Source organism: Fukomys damarensis, unplaced genomic scaffold, assembly GCF_012274545.1.
Source record: "Fukomys damarensis isolate Sample0158 unplaced genomic scaffold, DMR_v1.0_HiC HiC_scaffold_31, whole genome shotgun sequence".
Taxonomy (NCBI): domain Eukaryota; kingdom Metazoa; phylum Chordata; class Mammalia; order Rodentia; family Bathyergidae; genus Fukomys; species Fukomys damarensis.
Genome location: NW_022900943.1, coordinates 22504325 through 22522110, shown reverse-complemented (window position 1 = coordinate 22522110; position 17786 = coordinate 22504325). Strand labels below are relative to the sequence as shown.

The 17786-nt window shown below is 39.9% G+C and overlaps 1 protein-coding gene across 1 annotated transcript in view; it reads right to left on the bottom strand.

Moving 5' to 3' along the window:
• The window catches only part of Rorb (RAR related orphan receptor B), a gene marked incomplete at its 5' end in the record, with an annotated part of 57915 nt that overhangs the window by 21627 nt on the left and 18502 nt on the right, over window positions 1–17786 (bottom strand). The window contains 4 exons of the mRNA XM_010625606.2: window positions 393–503; window positions 1987–2094; window positions 4846–4978; window positions 6364–6485. Coding sequence (XP_010623908.1) covers window positions 393–503; window positions 1987–2094; window positions 4846–4978; window positions 6364–6485 — 474 coding nt within the window. The remainder of the gene's footprint in view (window positions 1–392; window positions 504–1986; window positions 2095–4845; window positions 4979–6363; window positions 6486–17786) is intronic.

The window sequence follows — 17786 nt, the reverse complement described above, 5'->3', positions numbered from 1 at the left end:
TGGTATGAGGGATTGAACTCAGGACCTTGCACTTGCCAGGCAGGAGCAACGCCACTGAGCTAAATCCCTGGCCCTCTCTGTCTTTCAAAGTTGAAATAGAACTCAGACTGCTATCTGTCTTCATTCATTTCCTAAGAAACAATTTTACTTTTCTGGATCTGACGTGACCCCCTGTCCCATGCTCTACTCTTGCTTTTGGGGCAGAATTGTCATTTTAATAAAGTTGAAGCTACTTTCCTTTGCATTGCCTCCAAATATCAAAACCTTGCTAAAGAAAATATAGTTCTTTTAAAGTTTCTTTTTCCTGAAGACTTTGGCTTCTATAGATGTAATTGATGTTAAAGATAGTAAAACAGGTTTAAAAATAAGGTGAAGGCCTGAGACCTCCCTACCTGGAGATATCAGAACAGCAGATGAGAACAAAGCAATCTCCTCCTCCGTCAGCTGCAAGGAACACAAATTCTTTGCAAAGTCAAATGCTTCATTCACTAGGTCATCAGAACCTATGAAAGAAGAAGAAAAATTAAACAGAAGTGCTTGAACCTAGAACTGGGGAAGAGGAAGAAAGTCTCATTATCAAGGAGTTATCCAAGGATTTGCACACTGGACACCTAGAGAAGACATTTTAAAGTTTCTAACCATACAAGATGACTTTATGATGGATATTAATTACGGAACAAGGAAATCATCACCAGTCACAAGTAAATCAACATGATACGTTGTCAGTAGGACATGTAGCTGGGAATACAAGATCTGAGTATCATCCTATAGTTCTGAAATGATTTATCACTAAAAATGTTATAAGTAAATGTCTGTGGATATTTTGGAATTGAGATAACATTCGTGGGGAATCTAAATCACTCTATATATAGGGGCAGAGGACCCCTAGTGTTAGTGATACTTAAACTTAGCTGTCTGAGGTACCTAGGGGCTTAAACTGAGACGTCAGAAACTTCTTAGGATGGAAATGAGCTACTTCTCAATTGGCTATCGTTTATTTATTTTTAATTTCTAATGGATGGCTTGCAGGTTAGTTGCTTAGCCATTGGGAATTTTGGCAAAATAATGTTGCATCTCTTCACTGATCCTTGGTAAATGTTTATTTGATGAAGCTGGAAATATACTGAGGTTGCTTGCCAAGGCTCTTTCTTCTCTCTTGGAAATCTAGCCCTGGGGACAACGTGGATGGATATCAGCTGTGGAAGGGAGACATTGCTGGTCCTGATGGGCTTGCTCTTGGCTGCCATATCAGCTAACAGGACGAGAGGTGAAAGGGCACTGGCTTCTTTGGTGCCCTCTGGCAGGGTATGGAACAAGTGGTACTGGCAATCATCGAAACCTTTCCTGGCATCCGTCCATCGTCGTTAATGTTCCTCTGATCCGTGTGGCATACTGAGGACCGGAGGTGGTGCCACACAGCATTTCCAAGCAAAGACTGATGGTGTTGGAGCCTGCCCCAAGAGAGTTTGGGGTAATTTTGACCAGGTGAACACCAGCTCTACCAGTGTCCCAGGACTCCACGAGTCTCCTGGCAGAAAATTGCTGCTCTGGGCAAGAAGTACATGAAAAATCTCCTCTTTTAGGTGTCTTGACTAATGATTATGGATTCACATAAGAAACTTAAGAGGTCACCCCATAGACTGTTAGTGACCTGTATACTATACTCTGAGAAGCAGTAAACCAGAAGGTAAAAGAAAAAAGTCGAGTTTACAAAGAATGATCTCTAATGCATCCCAGCATTTTTAGCATCAATCTACTTCCATGAGGTCTCAATGGGGTCTATGGTTCACTCCTTTTTGTATAAGGAACTACAATTGTAGAATCAGGAAAGTTGGATGAAATATTGTAGGTTCTTCTGGTCCAACTCTTACTGAACACCATGATAGGAGATCACATCAAAGAATCAAGACATTTCATTCGTCAATTTCAGTTCAGGAGAAGCTACAGTAGCTAATAAAACCATGCCACCCTCCAAGGGAAACTTACCTAAGGCTTTGAACATCTGCATTCCTCCATATTTTCCTTCAAACAGAACAGTGTTGTTTAATGGGTTGAAGGCACGGCACATTCTCACCAAAACCACTTCCAAGCAACCTAAGTTAAAAAATTAAAAGCATGTACTTAACGTCCTAGTCATAATTCTGTGCAAGTTACGAGACTCTCAAGAACTTTAACACACACCCAAGCCCATACAGAAACCCACAGACAGCCCTGGAGAGTCCTTCAACTCAATAACTATTTTAAAAATAAAGCTCTTTTAATGCTTATGCAAGGAATTACAGAGAAAATATACTTGAAATGTGGAGAAGAGCATGAATATCATCCTTTGGGGGAAGGATTTCTTATTGTTGAATAGTATTAAACTTAATCGCAGTTCTTTTAGTTTTTTTTGTACTGGGGATCGAAGTCAGGAACTTGCTCTTTCAAGGCAGGCAGCAGAACCACTGAGCTAAGTCCCTGGCCCTAAATCTCAGTTCTTGAAGTCATAATTGATGGCAAATGACTGAGAGGGAAACTGTGTCAGGTGGGTCCACTCTGCTCACTTCTGTAGAAGTTCTGCTATTGGAGAAACTTGTTCTCAGTTTTACCTGAGACACGGAGTTTCTTCTAACATACTCCATGCATAATTCAGCACAGGATGAGTTTGAGGAGAAATTCCATCTGCACTTGACTGGGATACCACTCATATCTGATGCCCTTTGAAATAAGTTTGCCAGGTAAGTTTTGGCAAATTATCTCACCCCCGTGAGTTATAACCAACACTCACAGACCAAAGGTTCCGAGAAGTCTTGGATAGATCAACCTGGATAAATACAGCACTTTTTAAAGACTTCTTTGTCAGCCTAAGAGGGCAGGAACCTTGTCTGTAGCACTAAGCAGCTGTGGTTATTACATTTATTCCTGTATGTCTGGGAATGAGAAGACTGCCTGGCACACAGTCAGTGGTTAATACTGCCTGCCTGAATTCATTGATTATCTTTGTTTTTCTCTCTGAACATTAACTGACGTGTTGCACAGTTTTGCTAGTTTGGAGAAATGGGATTGTGCCTCATAGTATAATGGAAGGTGACAGACTCTGAAGTCACAGTTTTTACAAGGAGGAAGAGATGTTAAAGATTATATGATTCGGTGATACCCGAATGTCCAGTCCACAGATTGGTGATATTCTAGTCTTACTTAGAAACACAGTCATCTGGGTTCCCCTCTCAGAATTTTGAATCCCATGGCCTGCAGTGGTGCCTATGCCCCTGAACTTTCAGTGAGGTGCTCTGGTGTTCCTGGTGCAATTCCAAGCTTGGAATTCCATGTTCCTAGTCCATCTGTTTATTTTACAAATGAAGAAACTGGCTTCTTGAGAGGTTAGTTTAAAGTTCTATATCAAGTAGGGCAGATTTTATTTTTCAAAGAGAGTCACAATGATGCCTTGCATTCCACATCCGTTGCTAGACTTACCATGCCCTTATCAAGAAGTAGAATCCATATCTACCACCCTTGAACCCAGGCAGGCCTCTGTGAATGCTGTGACCAATTCACTGTTGTACACTAATGCTCTGTGACTTCTTCTTTTTTTGAGTTCATTGGTACATCCCAGGTACACAGGCTCTGTGACTTCTGAGGCTAAATCAGAGATCTATGCACTTTTGCCTTGCTCTCTGGAAATTATAGCTTTTGGAGCCTAGCAGCAGTGTATCAGGAAGTTCAAGAAGTCTGGAGAAATTCACAGGGAGAATGGCTGAGACCCCCAACCCAGAGCCTCTAATGAGCTCCCACTGGCCAACCAGCACAGCTTGTCAGCTAGGTGAGTGAGCCAATTTGAAAGTGGATCCTCTGGACCCCTCAGGAGCTGCCTTGATGAACATCATTTGAACAGAGATAAGTCATTCGTGCTGAGCCTTGATCTGAAAAGAAGTAGTTGTTTAACTAATGTTTAGGGTTGCTGGATAACTGATAACAAAATAAGTGCATGAGTCAAGGTTTTCATCCATCTACACTTTCTGGTAAAGCAAAAGCAACACCTTAAAAAAGTTATATTTGGCCCAAGTTTAACTTCAGCTTAGTATCAGCTTTGTGATACTGAATACATCACTTTTTTGAATATTTGTTTCCTTTGCTTTAAGATGGAAATAATACCAGTTTCGTAAGATTAAATGCAAGGCGATAGGTAAAGATGAAAATATGTACCTATATTATCATATATAAAAAGGATGCTAATTTTACTGATATTTGTGGTTGAGAACCATGGAAATTAACACAAACACCACAATTTTCCTATTTTCTTCCAAGAAAAACACAAGTAATTTTTTTTTTCTTGTTAGGTAAATAGCATTTGCAAAATCAGTTATACGCAGAGCTTCTTGGAGCTTCTGCCTGCCTGATTTCATGTGTGGTGGGGTGTAGGAGAGAAGGAGAGAAAGAATAGAGCTCAGCAGAGTTTCTCCTGGTGTACCCTGGCTGCAGGCTATTCTCATTAGAGTGACTGGAAATGACCACGGAGGCAGAGAGCTCAGCTAGTCCGCAATTTTCCCCTTACAGAATGCGAGTAAGTTTTAGCGCTAGCTCAGCAGTTCAGCCCACTAATTACTTGCATTGCCTGTCAAGCTGGGAATCTCAACCTCCGCAATTAATAGCCCCACTTTCAATAAGCAAAACTGTATTTGACTTCAGAGGGGAACTGAATGAGGATCAGCGGGTATTTATTACAGCGCATTTCCTCCGGGGGTTGTCTGACGATGTGGGTGGTGAAACGAGCTACCTACTGGAAAGAGGATGCCTAGAACCATCGCAGAAGGAAGGGCCTACCTAAAACTCCTCACATAGGCCCCCATGAACCTTTTCCGTGCTCACCTGACTTCAGAAGGAGAATCTGGTCGTTCTGACAGAGCTCCATGAAGCCCGTTATCCGCTTTGCGAACTCCACCACGTACTGGATGGCGTGTGTGATCTGGACGGCACACTGCTGCCACAGCGCTTCCCTGGACTTCGGGGAAGAAGACACAGCATGTGAACAGGGCCAGGAACTCACCGAGAATCCATAAAACACTCAGGGTTGCTTGTGGTGCTTGTGGTGCTTGCCCGTCATCTGGAGCTCCAGGGAGGAAAGGGCACAATTCTTTTACAAGAGGAGGACGGTGTTTCCTTTTCTATTTAGAGTTAGACCCATTTGCACCTCAGTATGCCCCGGCTGTGGAAGCACTACGGCTGTGTCTATAGTATGTGAAGATGCTTATTTTCTTTCCTAGCTTTTCCTCCTCACAAAAACAAACTCAAGATTTTAATTCACTGTGTAAAATACACCCTCAGGTGGAGGACTAGTGATTGCATTCACACCCTTCCATAATATCATTTTCAATGGGTGCCTCATGGACATGAAGCTTATGGTATTTTTATGTCGTTTTCTTTTTCCAGAACTTGGGGAGATTTTGCTTTGAATAAAAGAAATTCCAAAAAGAAAAAAAAAGATATCAAATCAAATCAAATCATGCTTTTAAGTAACATACAATATTCAAATATTTTGCACTTGGGTTTTTTCTTGGTGAACCCTAAATCCACATAGGTTAATTCTGTTTTTATTGATGGTAGCAATGTCTATGTCTTTGTTCCTGTGTTTATTTAGAAGGAATTAGCTTTCCTCTTAGAGAAAAATCAGTGTTGCCCAAATCATTCATGTTTATTTTTTATTAAAATTCCATTAACTGATAGAGCCTACAAATGTATATCTCAGTTAGGGCCAAGGATTTATCTCAGTGATACTGCACCTGCTGTGCAAGCCCAAGATCCTGAGTTCTATCCCCGGTACCAAAAAAGAAAATGTATATATCAACCCCAAAGTCAAGTGATGTGAACACAGACCGAGAAGCAACTCCTTCCTCAAAATGTTTCCAATGTATGTAAAAGAAAGCATTACTACTAATACTGTAGAGCAAGTCGTCCTTTTTTTTCTTGGACCATTTTTGATATGTAGGGAAAGAAAAAAATTTAGAAGGTTTTGTTCTGCATCTTGACATACAAGCCTGCGACTGCTATTGCTCCTGTGGTTATGCAATGGCTCCGGCCCTTGCCTGGCCCCCAGACGCCACCAGAAGATGTCCTAAAGCCATCTGATGAAGGCAAGACTTCTGTGGTCACTCTAGTAGTGGTTTTCAATCAGGACAGTTATGCCTCCTGGGGAACATTTGGCAATACCTAGAGATAGTTTTGGCTATTACACTGTATGAGGCTAGTACCAGAGAGGCTGCTAAGTATCCCAGAGTCCACGGTGGCCCCTAGAGTAAGGTCTGGGTCTGACGTGAGCTGTCAGTTGTGCTGAAGCCGAGAAAGCCAAAGCGGGTAATCACAGGAGCCCCTAAGTATTTCTCAGAGTACCTTGCTTTGATACGCTTTGATTTCTTCATAGGTGTGGGTCTGCCACGCCAACTGGTGCAGCTCGTCCATGGTGTACTGACACGTCTCCAAGTGGGACTTAATGATGTTCTGTGCAATCCGGTCTGTGAGGAAGAACAGCAATTCGAGGGTTTGTCAGTCACATCATTCTACTCAAACCTGTTTTTAATATGCTTACCGTAGAAAGTGCCTTTTGGAGATTCTCCGATTGAGTTAGCATGTCTTTAACACGACGGTCTGTTTCAAAATCTCTAAACTCTTTATTACTTTTCTTCAATTTTAAGAAATCAAAATATTTTCTGACTCCCCTCTGTGCTCTCTTGATGACAGCTCTAGGGTTTTACAAGTCGTAAAGCATTCAAATCATTATTTACCTTTAAAACATGTAACTATATTGCTTGCTTTGGGGGCTAATAACCTTAATAACCATTAATAACCTTAATACATACAGTTGTTTAAAAGGTTTTCAAAATTACTAGAACCATATTTTATTTCAGAAAGAGGGTATTAAAATATAAATGTATTCACTCATTTTTACTTATTTTTTTAGTTTTGTTTTTTTTGGTACTGGGGATCGGATCATACTGAGGTCCTTGTACTTGCGAGGCAGGCGGCAGAACCACTGAGCTAAATTCCCTGCCCTTCACTCATTTTTAAAACAAGAGAAGACTGGGTGCTGTGGAGGCAATTCAGAATTAGAACATTTGCTCAGCACGCATAGTCTCTAGGACTTGATTAAAAAATAAGTAAATAAAAAGGGAGGATTAAACAGTAAACTGAAAATGAAAGGTTTTCCACAGAAAGGAGAGGGATGGAGTGGAAAGAGACAGAGAAGCAAAATTTCTCTGATGATGTTAGTCGTGTAGATGTGACCTGGGGGCAACATTTGCATCCTACACGGTTAACAAGAGAGGGCTGTAGACAAAGTGATACTAACCTGTGAGTTGATTGTTATTAAAGTCACAACACGGAAGCCACTCTATTCAACTTGTTATGTTTTTATATAATGGCATTTTCCTTTACCAAGTTAGAAAAGAGAAAATGACTATATTCCTAGAAGTAGTAACAAACAGTCTTTCTGGGCATTTTCTCTCAAATGAAGTATGTTTTGCATTGTGGCTTCAGTACCAATCATTTTGGCCTTGGAGGTGTGAGAGCTGAGGGATAGAACCAGATATGAGTCCTTCTTAAAAGTTGCTTCGAGTTCCCTGAAATGGATGGAGCTGGCAGGAGGTCCCTTGTAAATCCCATCTGCTATTTGAATACATGAAAAAAGGGGACAGCTTGAGAAACCAAAATACTTGCAAATTCTGCATGTGGAGTGTGTGTAGAAGGAAGATGACCACATCTTCTGCCCAGTAATTTTGCCTGGCTTGTGCAGAAATGAAATCTCTCATGGCCTTAAGGTTGTACCCTTTCTTTTTTGCTGTTGTTTTTAAGCTTTTGGTGCTGAGTACTGAACCCAGGGCCACACACTTGCTAGGCAAGGGCTCTACCACGGAGCTAAATCCCCAACCCCGAACATTGTACCCTTTCAAATTCAACTTTTACTTATTTGACATGACTGCATTTTGTTTTTCCAGGATAGCTCTGGAAGGGTTTCTTGGCTGCCTTATTTTTTACCCCATTACACTTCTAGCATATATGGTGATGGAGATTGAGTTTCTGCGATGTAGACAATGGAAGATGCAAACTTAACCTTCTAATTAACTTCATAAATAAAACTCCTCAGCCAATTTTCTGGCACATTGTGAGCAATGAATAAATAGCAGCTACCATTGTCACTATTGAGATATTCTCTCTGTCATCAGGGAAGCATGTGATAACGCCAGTGAAGACAAAACAGGGACACTTGTTGTTGCAATCAGTGCTACTGAGAGAAAATAGTTCATTATTTGTTAGAGTTTTCCAATCAGACTGATAAACTGATAGAAGTAGACAGTGCTACAGAATTCTGTGTTATAGTTGTACTCTATCAACTTCAGCAATGAACACTTCAAAGCTTGCATTGCTCATCATATTGCAAAGTCCTTTCTTTAAAAAAAATCTATATCCAAAGTTTTATTGAACATCCTCCTATGTTATGAAAATGGTAAGACTTACTCTCCACATCATATTAAAATAGATTGGTAAGTCGTGGTTCATCATTTTTCAATTTCATTTGGGCAGTCCAATTATTTAGATTCTAAAAAATATATCTGCTCTCTGGTAGGTATATAATGAAAACATAACATTTTATAGCTCTGTAGTTTTCAAACTTTTATCTTCTCTGAGTAGTTTGTTTTCATCTTTAAAGATATGCTGATTTGTTGGTAATTTATAACTTTCAGGACTTATAAACAAAACTAGAACTGCATTATGAAATATGCTTTATCTGCTCTTGTAAGTTGTCTTCTGGGAACTATTAGCCAAAGTTTAAGAATTTCCTGGCCTTCTACCACTCAAACTAAAGGTTCTCTGGGGTATGAGGAGGGGCAGGCATAACAAAAGCATGGGCTTGCTAAGAAAAATGGAAATTAAATCCACACCCATGCTTCAGGACTTGTCATGATGTTTTGTCCTGCCTGGCAAAGGCTTCCCTACCTCCCTGTGGGCCTGCAGAAGGGCTGACTGATTCTGCCTCACGTGGAACCCTTATTCCAATGAGGCTCATTAAACTGTGATTATCTATGTCAGTCCTTTGGCTTAGATCTTGCAGGAGTGTGAATTCTTCAAAAACTGTACGGCAGAGTCCAGCAGTGTCATTACATGCCCAGCCAACAAACAATTTTTGAGTAACTAAGTCAAGATATAGATTAAAAGCCTTTGCTTTTAAGGATCTTACAGTCGTATCATTGTGATATAATAATTGCTCTGAGTAGTTGTGAGAACCCAAAGAAGAAAGTCTCTAACTCAGTGTGCGGGAGGCAAACCAAACATTACCATAATGGAGATCACCTGGGTCTTGTAGGATCAGTAGGGATTTGTCCCATGAAGGAGAGAAAGATGTATCTTGAGTAGAGAGAATGATACCTCGAAGGCACAGATGGAGAACTAGCTCTAGTCTGAGCTGTATCAGACATTATCTCCTACATCTTCAGAACCACCCCCCCTTTTACTGAGGACAGCAGGGTTCAGAGGGGGTGAGTGACTCTTGACCCAGTTTTACAGAGTTAGCAACTGGTGCTTTGAAATCCAGCCTGACTTTTCCGGCAAGAAGGGTGGTGTGTTTGCACACCCCCGGGTGCCTGGGGAGGGTGGAAGAAACAATGTCGGGGTGGAAACTGCGACCTGAGAACAAGCTGAGTAAGGGGACCTGGGAATCTGGTTTTGGAGGATTCTAGATTTTACCTTTGATTCTCTCTTGTAGGCAACTGGGAGAGAGTGGAAGCTTTAAAGCCGGAGAGGGACATGGTCAGGTTTTCATTCCAGAAAAGCCATCGTAGCCATGGCAAGGAAGGTGAGATAGCACTGGTGAGCACAAGACAAACATCAGGGTGTTGTGAAAATTCATGTAAGACTCGAGGACAGCTTGGGTTAGGGTTAGGTGGTGATGACCATTCTGAAGGGTCATGCGTAGGACCAGTGGGTGGCCTTGGCAATAGGAGAGTGATGACACATTAAGTGTACGAAGCACTAGACCAATGTTGAATTCGTGAAGATGATGTTGCAGATCTCTATCCATTCATCCGAACACCTTTGTGCTTTCTGCTTTATTTCAAAAAGGACTTGAGAAAGCTAGGATGGACCCTTAACGTTAAAGCACTCAAAATGGCTTTGAAGTCAACATTCAGCTTGAGCCCACTATTTTTCCCAATGCCCTGGTGGTAATAAATAAAGTTAGATCTCTTTTGGATGTAAGATATGTACATGGCCATACGGGCCAAGCCAGGGGGACACCCTCTCCCTTTGCTGGTACCCCGGTTCTGCACTGCAGAAGTGAGCCACGTGTCAAGCCGACTCAACCCTCTCGAGGCCCGGGTTGATAAAACACACAGTAAACCTAGACTTGGTCTCCTGGGAGGGAGGCTGGAGGGCTCATTCTGTCAACTAGAAAGATCGAAAGACGCTTGAACATCAGAGGAGACAGTTTGCTTGGTCTGAGAGTCTGCAGTTCCTCAAAGGGGAGAAGGAGTTTAAAAGAAGGGACAAAGGGGGACACAATGAGTGCAGTATGCAAAGTTCCTGCTGGGAGCCACAGGATTTTTCAGAGTCCTTGCCTGCAAAAATAGAAAAGGTAATAGTAAGCGCAGTGCTCTCCAGGGACCAAGCACATGAGAAAGTCCAGACAAAAGAGACTGAGGCGAAAGAGCAGGGAGATGAGATCTTTCTGGGCAACTGCACACCCTTCATCCGCCACAGTGAGTTGGACGGCAGCTATTCCGGAAAGCTGTTTCTGTCGGATTCTTTAGCTTGGGCATAGGTAACAAATATTGAAGAAGGAATCAGCATGCTGTGTACTGAGATCATGGGTCTGCCAAAGATATGGCATAGAAAATGAACTCAGAAAATTCTAGCACCTCTAAGAGCCGCTGCACATGGACCGTGCAGTCTGCTCTTCCTGAGCCCAGGATAAGGCTGATGATTGCTAACGCAAGGACAAGGAGAATCTATCAGAACTCAGCTACAGTTTTTCAGTAGTTAAAATTCTGTACACACATTCAGTAGGACAGAGGTTTGTTCAGTTCACGGAGAGGGCAAAGGCTGCTTTGGTAGTTAATAAAACAATGTTGAGAAAAGAGAAAAACAATTCTATGTGTTCAGTCCAGTCATTCATTTCCAACTCTAAGGAGGTACAATGTCAGTATTGTTGCAGGAAGGAAAACTGGATACGCAGTCACAGGTCAAGCCCATGTTCCAAGTTTCAATTTGCTAATTTCATAAAGTCTCTCTCTTTCCCTTGTGCATCCTCATATGGATAAACATTTAAAGCTTTTTGTTTTCCCATAAAATGAGTATTTTGCTTTAGTCTTTAGTCCTGATACCTTTCTTCAGGCAAGGGTTATTGGAAAACAAGATTTATATTCAATTAGTAGAACTTGCAACTTCATATATTCATTTTATGGAACAAAAATGACAATGTGTGATTCAAAGGAAATAATAATCCAAGAAAGCCCAAGGGAAGTTTAAAATGATTGGTACAGACAAATATACTTCTCTATCATTTTTGATGAAAAGAATCTAAAACAGTGCTGTTAAAATTGCCACACATCCTGAAAAGTCTTAAGAATAATCCTAACCTTACGATATGGGCAGTAAGAAGAAAAACATTAAAATTTTGAAAGGAGAAATGGGATAAAATTGATGATAATTCTCAACAGTGTGTGCAATAATTATAAAACCCTGGGGCTGGAACTAACCTCCCTCTTCCTTTTCCAGATGGACTGTGTTTAGATAATCCTGGAAGCCAGTCGATAGCCTCTCTCCCTCTACCCCAACCTCCCTCTATCTCAGCACGCTCAGCCTTCCACACTTATTACTCCATTCTCCATACTTTCCATGGTGATAGAGAATGAATCAGAGAATAAGGAAGGATGTTCCTCTTTAAGGCATTTACAGAATGGTTGAAATGTATGTGCTAAAGATTACACAGCTAAGTAGCGTTTTAAAGGTCAAACATATCAGATGATGTAAAAGGATGTAAGAAAACTATTTTTGAAGCCATGTTTAAAGAAATATAGGAAAAGCAACTTTTCCTGCATGTGGATCTAATAATAAAGCAAAGTTTGGAAACAAGTGATCCCGTTTATCTATTTCTTTGCAGAAAACAGGCTACCTCTGCTTATTTTGGGGAGAAAGAAGTAAACTGACAAGTAAGGTGACAATCTCTTGTTTGTAACTGTGATGTTATAAAATGAGGACCAGCTTTTGCATCTACGAAAATAGCAAGTGACCTTCAGCAGCTCTGATTTCAAACCACTCAGTGGGTTTTCTCCACCAAAGCTTCCTGTTTTAGCTCTCACCAGACATTTCAGCAAATGCCGCTCTCCAAAGGCTACAGTGTCTCAGACATGGATTGCACCGGTGGTTTCATTAGAATCCCACATCTTGGGAGGGAGGAGAGCTGAGTGTATCTTTAAAAACTGCCGCTTTCAGTGTCATTATCAAGAGCACCCATGGCCCAAATGCATCAAGGCACAAAAGCTGAGACTGAAAGCTATACTTAGCTCTAGAGAGAGTTACATCTGAACTTTCTAATTCCTTTTTTTCTTCTTATGAAAAGGAAAATTTCTTCTTGGTGAATGAACTATGCCCCCTATTCATTTTTCTCCACAAAAAAATACTTGAACATATTCTTCCTAAAATACTGTATCTTAGCTTCAATCAAAATGATTAATGAAATTTTAATTTATCACTTGCCTTCAGGATCTGGAGTACCGCTGAATTCTCTATTTAGTTTATACTACCCCAGTAAGAGTGAGATTCTAAGGGGATTCACTTTGAATTATGCCAAGGCATCTCTGCAGACTTGCTCAAGGCATTTCTTAAGTTTCTCTGCTAGTTTGTCCTAACATCAAGGGTCGTCAGAATCATCTCTCTAAGGAAAGGCACTACAACATAGTAAAAACAGTTTAAGGGTGAAACATTAATCAAATGCACTATTCACTTTTTTTTGCTTCAGGCCACCAATTTTATGTTTTTTGTTACTAAATACAACAAACCTAGAGGTTTGCTATAGGTAGCAGTATCAAACAAAAGAATGCCACTTACAGACCTTTTTAATTTTTCAAATCTTTTCACATAAATATAATTTTCCTTCCAGAATAAAAATATCATTTAAGTTTAAAATATCTATCTATTAGTGGTCTCTTACCCTCAAATTAAAACAGATTTAGCATTTATGTTTTTCAAGTTCTTTTAACTAGAATTGCAGGGCGGGGGGTTTAGCTCAGTGGTTCTGCTGCCTGCCTCGCAAACACAAGGACCTGAGTTTGATCCCCGGTACCAAAACAAATAAACAAACAAAAAAAATACTCTAGTTTCTGTTCAGATTGTATTAATCTTTCGCCTTTTAAGTAAGAACTGTGAGGGGGTAGCAACAACCTATAACTTATCTATATTTTATGGTCCATGCACCCATTTCTTTTCAATGAATATGAATAAATTTCAGTCTCTTTTTATGCAGATATTGCCAATTCATATCATAGAATGGCATTATTGAGTCTTACTTTATGAAAATCTTTGCCAAAATCTTACCTTTTTTCAGAAAAAATATATTAACAAAATATAAGATTATATTAATAACCTTAAAAACACTGAAAAATGCTAGAACAAAACAGTAAAATATGAAATAGAGAAAAATAATAAAAGAAATCAGATTAATTCAAGCAATAATTGTTGGGCAAAGACAGAATGAACAGATTAGTACAATTTTATCAAATTCCAAGATGCTCTTATAAGATAGCATTTTTAATAGAAGGTAAGAAAGCAGGAAACAGAAGAGCAATAAAAGTGACATAGCATTTGTGTAACAGCAGTTTATCCAAAGAGGGTGGATCACAAGCAGCAAAAACAAATTAAGCATCTAAGAGGACGCCTTATTAATTATTGAACAACAAAAAGCTCTTTCGGATCACAAGTGTTTTGTTTTATTGCAATGGTGCATGTCTAATTTTTGGGAAATTACAGTTTCCCTTCTTGAAACTACTTGAAAAAATTGAGAAACAATGGATTATGAAAACATTTCATTTCAAAGCTAACTTGCATAGTAAAAGACCTCTTTTACAGAACAATTGGAAAAGATGAATGTACTTAAATGTCCTGAAGTTGATGGAGTTCTCTTGCAGCCCTATGGTAAGATGGAGGCAATTAGAAACAACCCCTTTCAAGGCTTTTATTTTGTTCCTTGGGAGTTACTTAACCTCCCCAGGTCTTAGTTTCTTAGAGTTTGCTTCTCTACCACAGAAGGAATTGGCAGCGGTGATGTTTTCTAAGCGCTCTGTGAAGCGGAGCAACTTGAGTCTGAGGGGTTGCATGGGAATTTTGTTGTGCTCTGTTTTAACTCATGAGGGAAAAGTCTTACAGGGTTATGGAGGCTGACAGTACAGCTTACAATCTTGAAAGCACTAAAAAGTTTCGGGTAGGACAAACAAATAATACAACCCAGAGTCCATTAAAATCTTTACTGACTCACCTTTAAAAGCTGCACTGACCCACTCTTGTCAAAGGACAATTAGTGAGTCACAGATGATGAAACCTAATTATAAAAATTGCTCAGGGCCATCATTAGGATTGATTTTCAGTATTTGAATTTTGTTGATATATGGACTGATTGTTAATTGAAACAGAAGCAAGCTCTCCTCACTATCCTTTTGGAAGTTTAGTCAATGCATTTCTGACCTTTAAGAAAAAGTAATTTAGCAGTAATCTTGCGAGGCTATTTTCTCATTTTCAACCATTTAACTTGAATTTTAAAAAGTAACTTGATTATTTTAATAATGTACTTAATTGATATTTTAAAAAGTTTTTTCCCCCCAAAACAATCCAGCAATGAATTGTTTCAAAATACATTTATCTGAAAAGTAAGTAGTAGTTCTCCAGCAGGTCTCATGAATGTGCCTCAAATTTAAATAGTGAATTCATTCTCTTCAGAATTGAGGGTGCATACTGTCAAAGGAAAGCTTATATCCAAAAATGAAACAAAACAGAAAAGTCTTTCCACCTGGGAGCATTTCCATCACTTTCTTCAACTTGCAAACATCAGAGAAATAAGTACTCTTAGCAGAGAGAGCCCATGAAGTTGGTTGTATACCATGCCAATGACATCAGCCTGTATTGATGTCCATCAACCTGGTGACCAATTGGTATTTTTTGTTCCCATGGTTCATCTAGTATTTGAATCCTAACCAGCTCTTCAAAAATTAGGTACTTGAAAATACAGCAAAAGCAATACACATCCACCTCAATGCATGGTAACACAATTCAGATCCCTAAGAGTCTGCAATGCTTTAAAGTATGACTAGCTTGTAGTGTAATGTTTGGAAATTCAATTCCATGGGGAGCTGTTTCAAAGCTCACCTTATAAGTACCAGCACTCCCTCCTTCTTCAAGCCACAGGCAGAACCTCCTGAAATCTAGTTTCTTTTTTTTTTTTGCAGAATATTTATTATCTATCTACTGTAACTTTTAAAATTGAGCATATAAAATAGAATTGGATTTCCAATGGCTTGTCAATAACATTTTTTTAATGGGGGGGGCTAGTAGATTTTATAATCTTCTTGTGAAGTTCTGAATCCTGAGTCAAAGTTTATCCCAAACTAGTATCTCCAGGGGAGGTCCACTGAGGAAGATCAATTTTGCACAACATCAACTGGAAATAGAAAAGGTGCTTTAGCATCTAGTAGATGCTAGCACATCTGGAAAGCTGTATTAACAGAGACATAAGCATATAATGACTAGTATGCATTGACTTTGTATAAGAGCTATGCATGTTTATAAGAACTGGCATTGAACATATATGAGCATGTTGCTTGTAGTACAACATTTCTTTATACTGATTTTGAGCCTTGCCAGTCACAAAATGTTTTGTAGACATTATACCATTTACCCCAGATATGGGAATTCACAGTACTGAGCATGATTGTGCAGTGACTGTAACAATTAAGAGGCGATTTCAGATCATCTTTGGGATTATTAAAGGATACCTGGAAAGTTGAATGACCCCAGAGAACAACGGTGGAGTCTCTTATCCCAGACTCTAAAATAATTCATGGCCATCCACTGGTTAATACCATGGTAGAGGCTGAAAGTATATAGCAAATTGAGTTAATTAGCCCAGTTCCCACACTCAGGGAAGACAAGATTCTGGAACTAAGCAGCTTTGGGAGACACTTTGTAGATGACAAAGAACAGAGTGGTGTCAAAATTTCAGAAGAGCCAAGAAAGCTCCTTTCCAGTAACTGAGGTGGCCCTTGGTAGGCTGGCTCCTTAGCAATCAAGAATGCACCTTCATTTTATGCCATATATTCACTTTTCCTTCAAGAGGGGCTCAAGTGTGATGCAGTTGGAGTGGGCAGAGAGAACAGGTGATTTCTCCCAGGGCTGAATCTGTACAGCAGGTCACTCTAGGTACATGAATTTGGGAGTGCTTTGGGATTGCTACCACCCTCCCCTTAAGTTGCACCTATTTGTTCTTGATCATTTTGTTCATATTTCTTGATTTTTTTTCACTAGGGTAGTTGGAGAGATGAGATGGGTGCTCAGTTCTGATTTGTTAGTGGTTACTGGCTATGTAATTGGCAGGGTCATTCTACCCAGTGAAACCTTGGCTGTCAGCGGAATTGTTGGGAGAGAGGCTTGCTAGCTAATGCTAATGGTCAAGTTTTTTAGCATTGTGCAGGACTGTCTCCCTGCTTAAAATACCCTGTTTCCCAATACCTGGTGCTTTTCTATATGAAGTGGCTGTAACAGGAATATTTGTACATATAACCAAAGCTCTCCAGAAGGCAAGAAAATCATAACTCTCCAAAGTTGTTTAGTCAGCTGCTTTATTTTTTCAGATGAAACTGTGGCCTCAAAATGCTGAACTAAGCCAGGCATGGTGGCACGTGCCTGTAAACCCAGCACTCTTGGAGGCTGGGGCAGGAGGATCACAGTTTTGAATGCAACTTGAGCAACTTAGCAATGTGGTGAGAACTTGTCTCGGAATAAAAAAGGGAGAGTGGGTTGGGGATGTAGCTCAGTGCCTAGTTCCTTGGTTCAATCCCCCATACAGGAAAAGAACCAATTCCGGACAAACTCATACCGCTAGTATTTAGAGCTGGGACTCCAAATTCCAGGGCTAAGAGTGTGCAGTGCATGGGTGAGAGGTGTTAGAAGACAATGGAAGTTCAGAGGATCTCTCTCCTTAGAAAAGACAGGAAAAACTACAGCCACTGGACTTGCCTTTGCTCATACTGAATCATTATTCTCACTAGTTGCTCTCCTTATATTTGTCATAGTGATGTAGTAGGCAGTTACTTTTCACCAGAAAGCCCACTTGTATTTGATATAAGTGTTATCTGAGACATAGAAAATACACAGCGAGCCAATGTCTATTCTGTACCACTTATTCATGGCCAGTTAACTGCATAATATTTTTAAGCAGCTGTAAAATATTCACTTGTAAGGGGATATATCATTCAAAGTGCTGCTTTAAGACCACAGCACTGGCTTGGGATCCTTAATAAAGGATGACTGAAACATCATCAACTTTTATAGTACTCTGCAAAATAAAACACCTCTAGTGATATTTTCTGAATTTCTTTGCAGCTTTGGCAGAATCACTTTTAGGCCAATCTCTTTTTGTGATCTGTTCTATTAATACTAACTTCTGTAACAGGTACCCTTAAAAGTGAGGTTCACTTCTATTTTTGACACTTAAAAATTCCAGCTTCTATGAATAGAGCAGAAAGGGAATACAAAAATAAACCTATGTTTAAGATTAT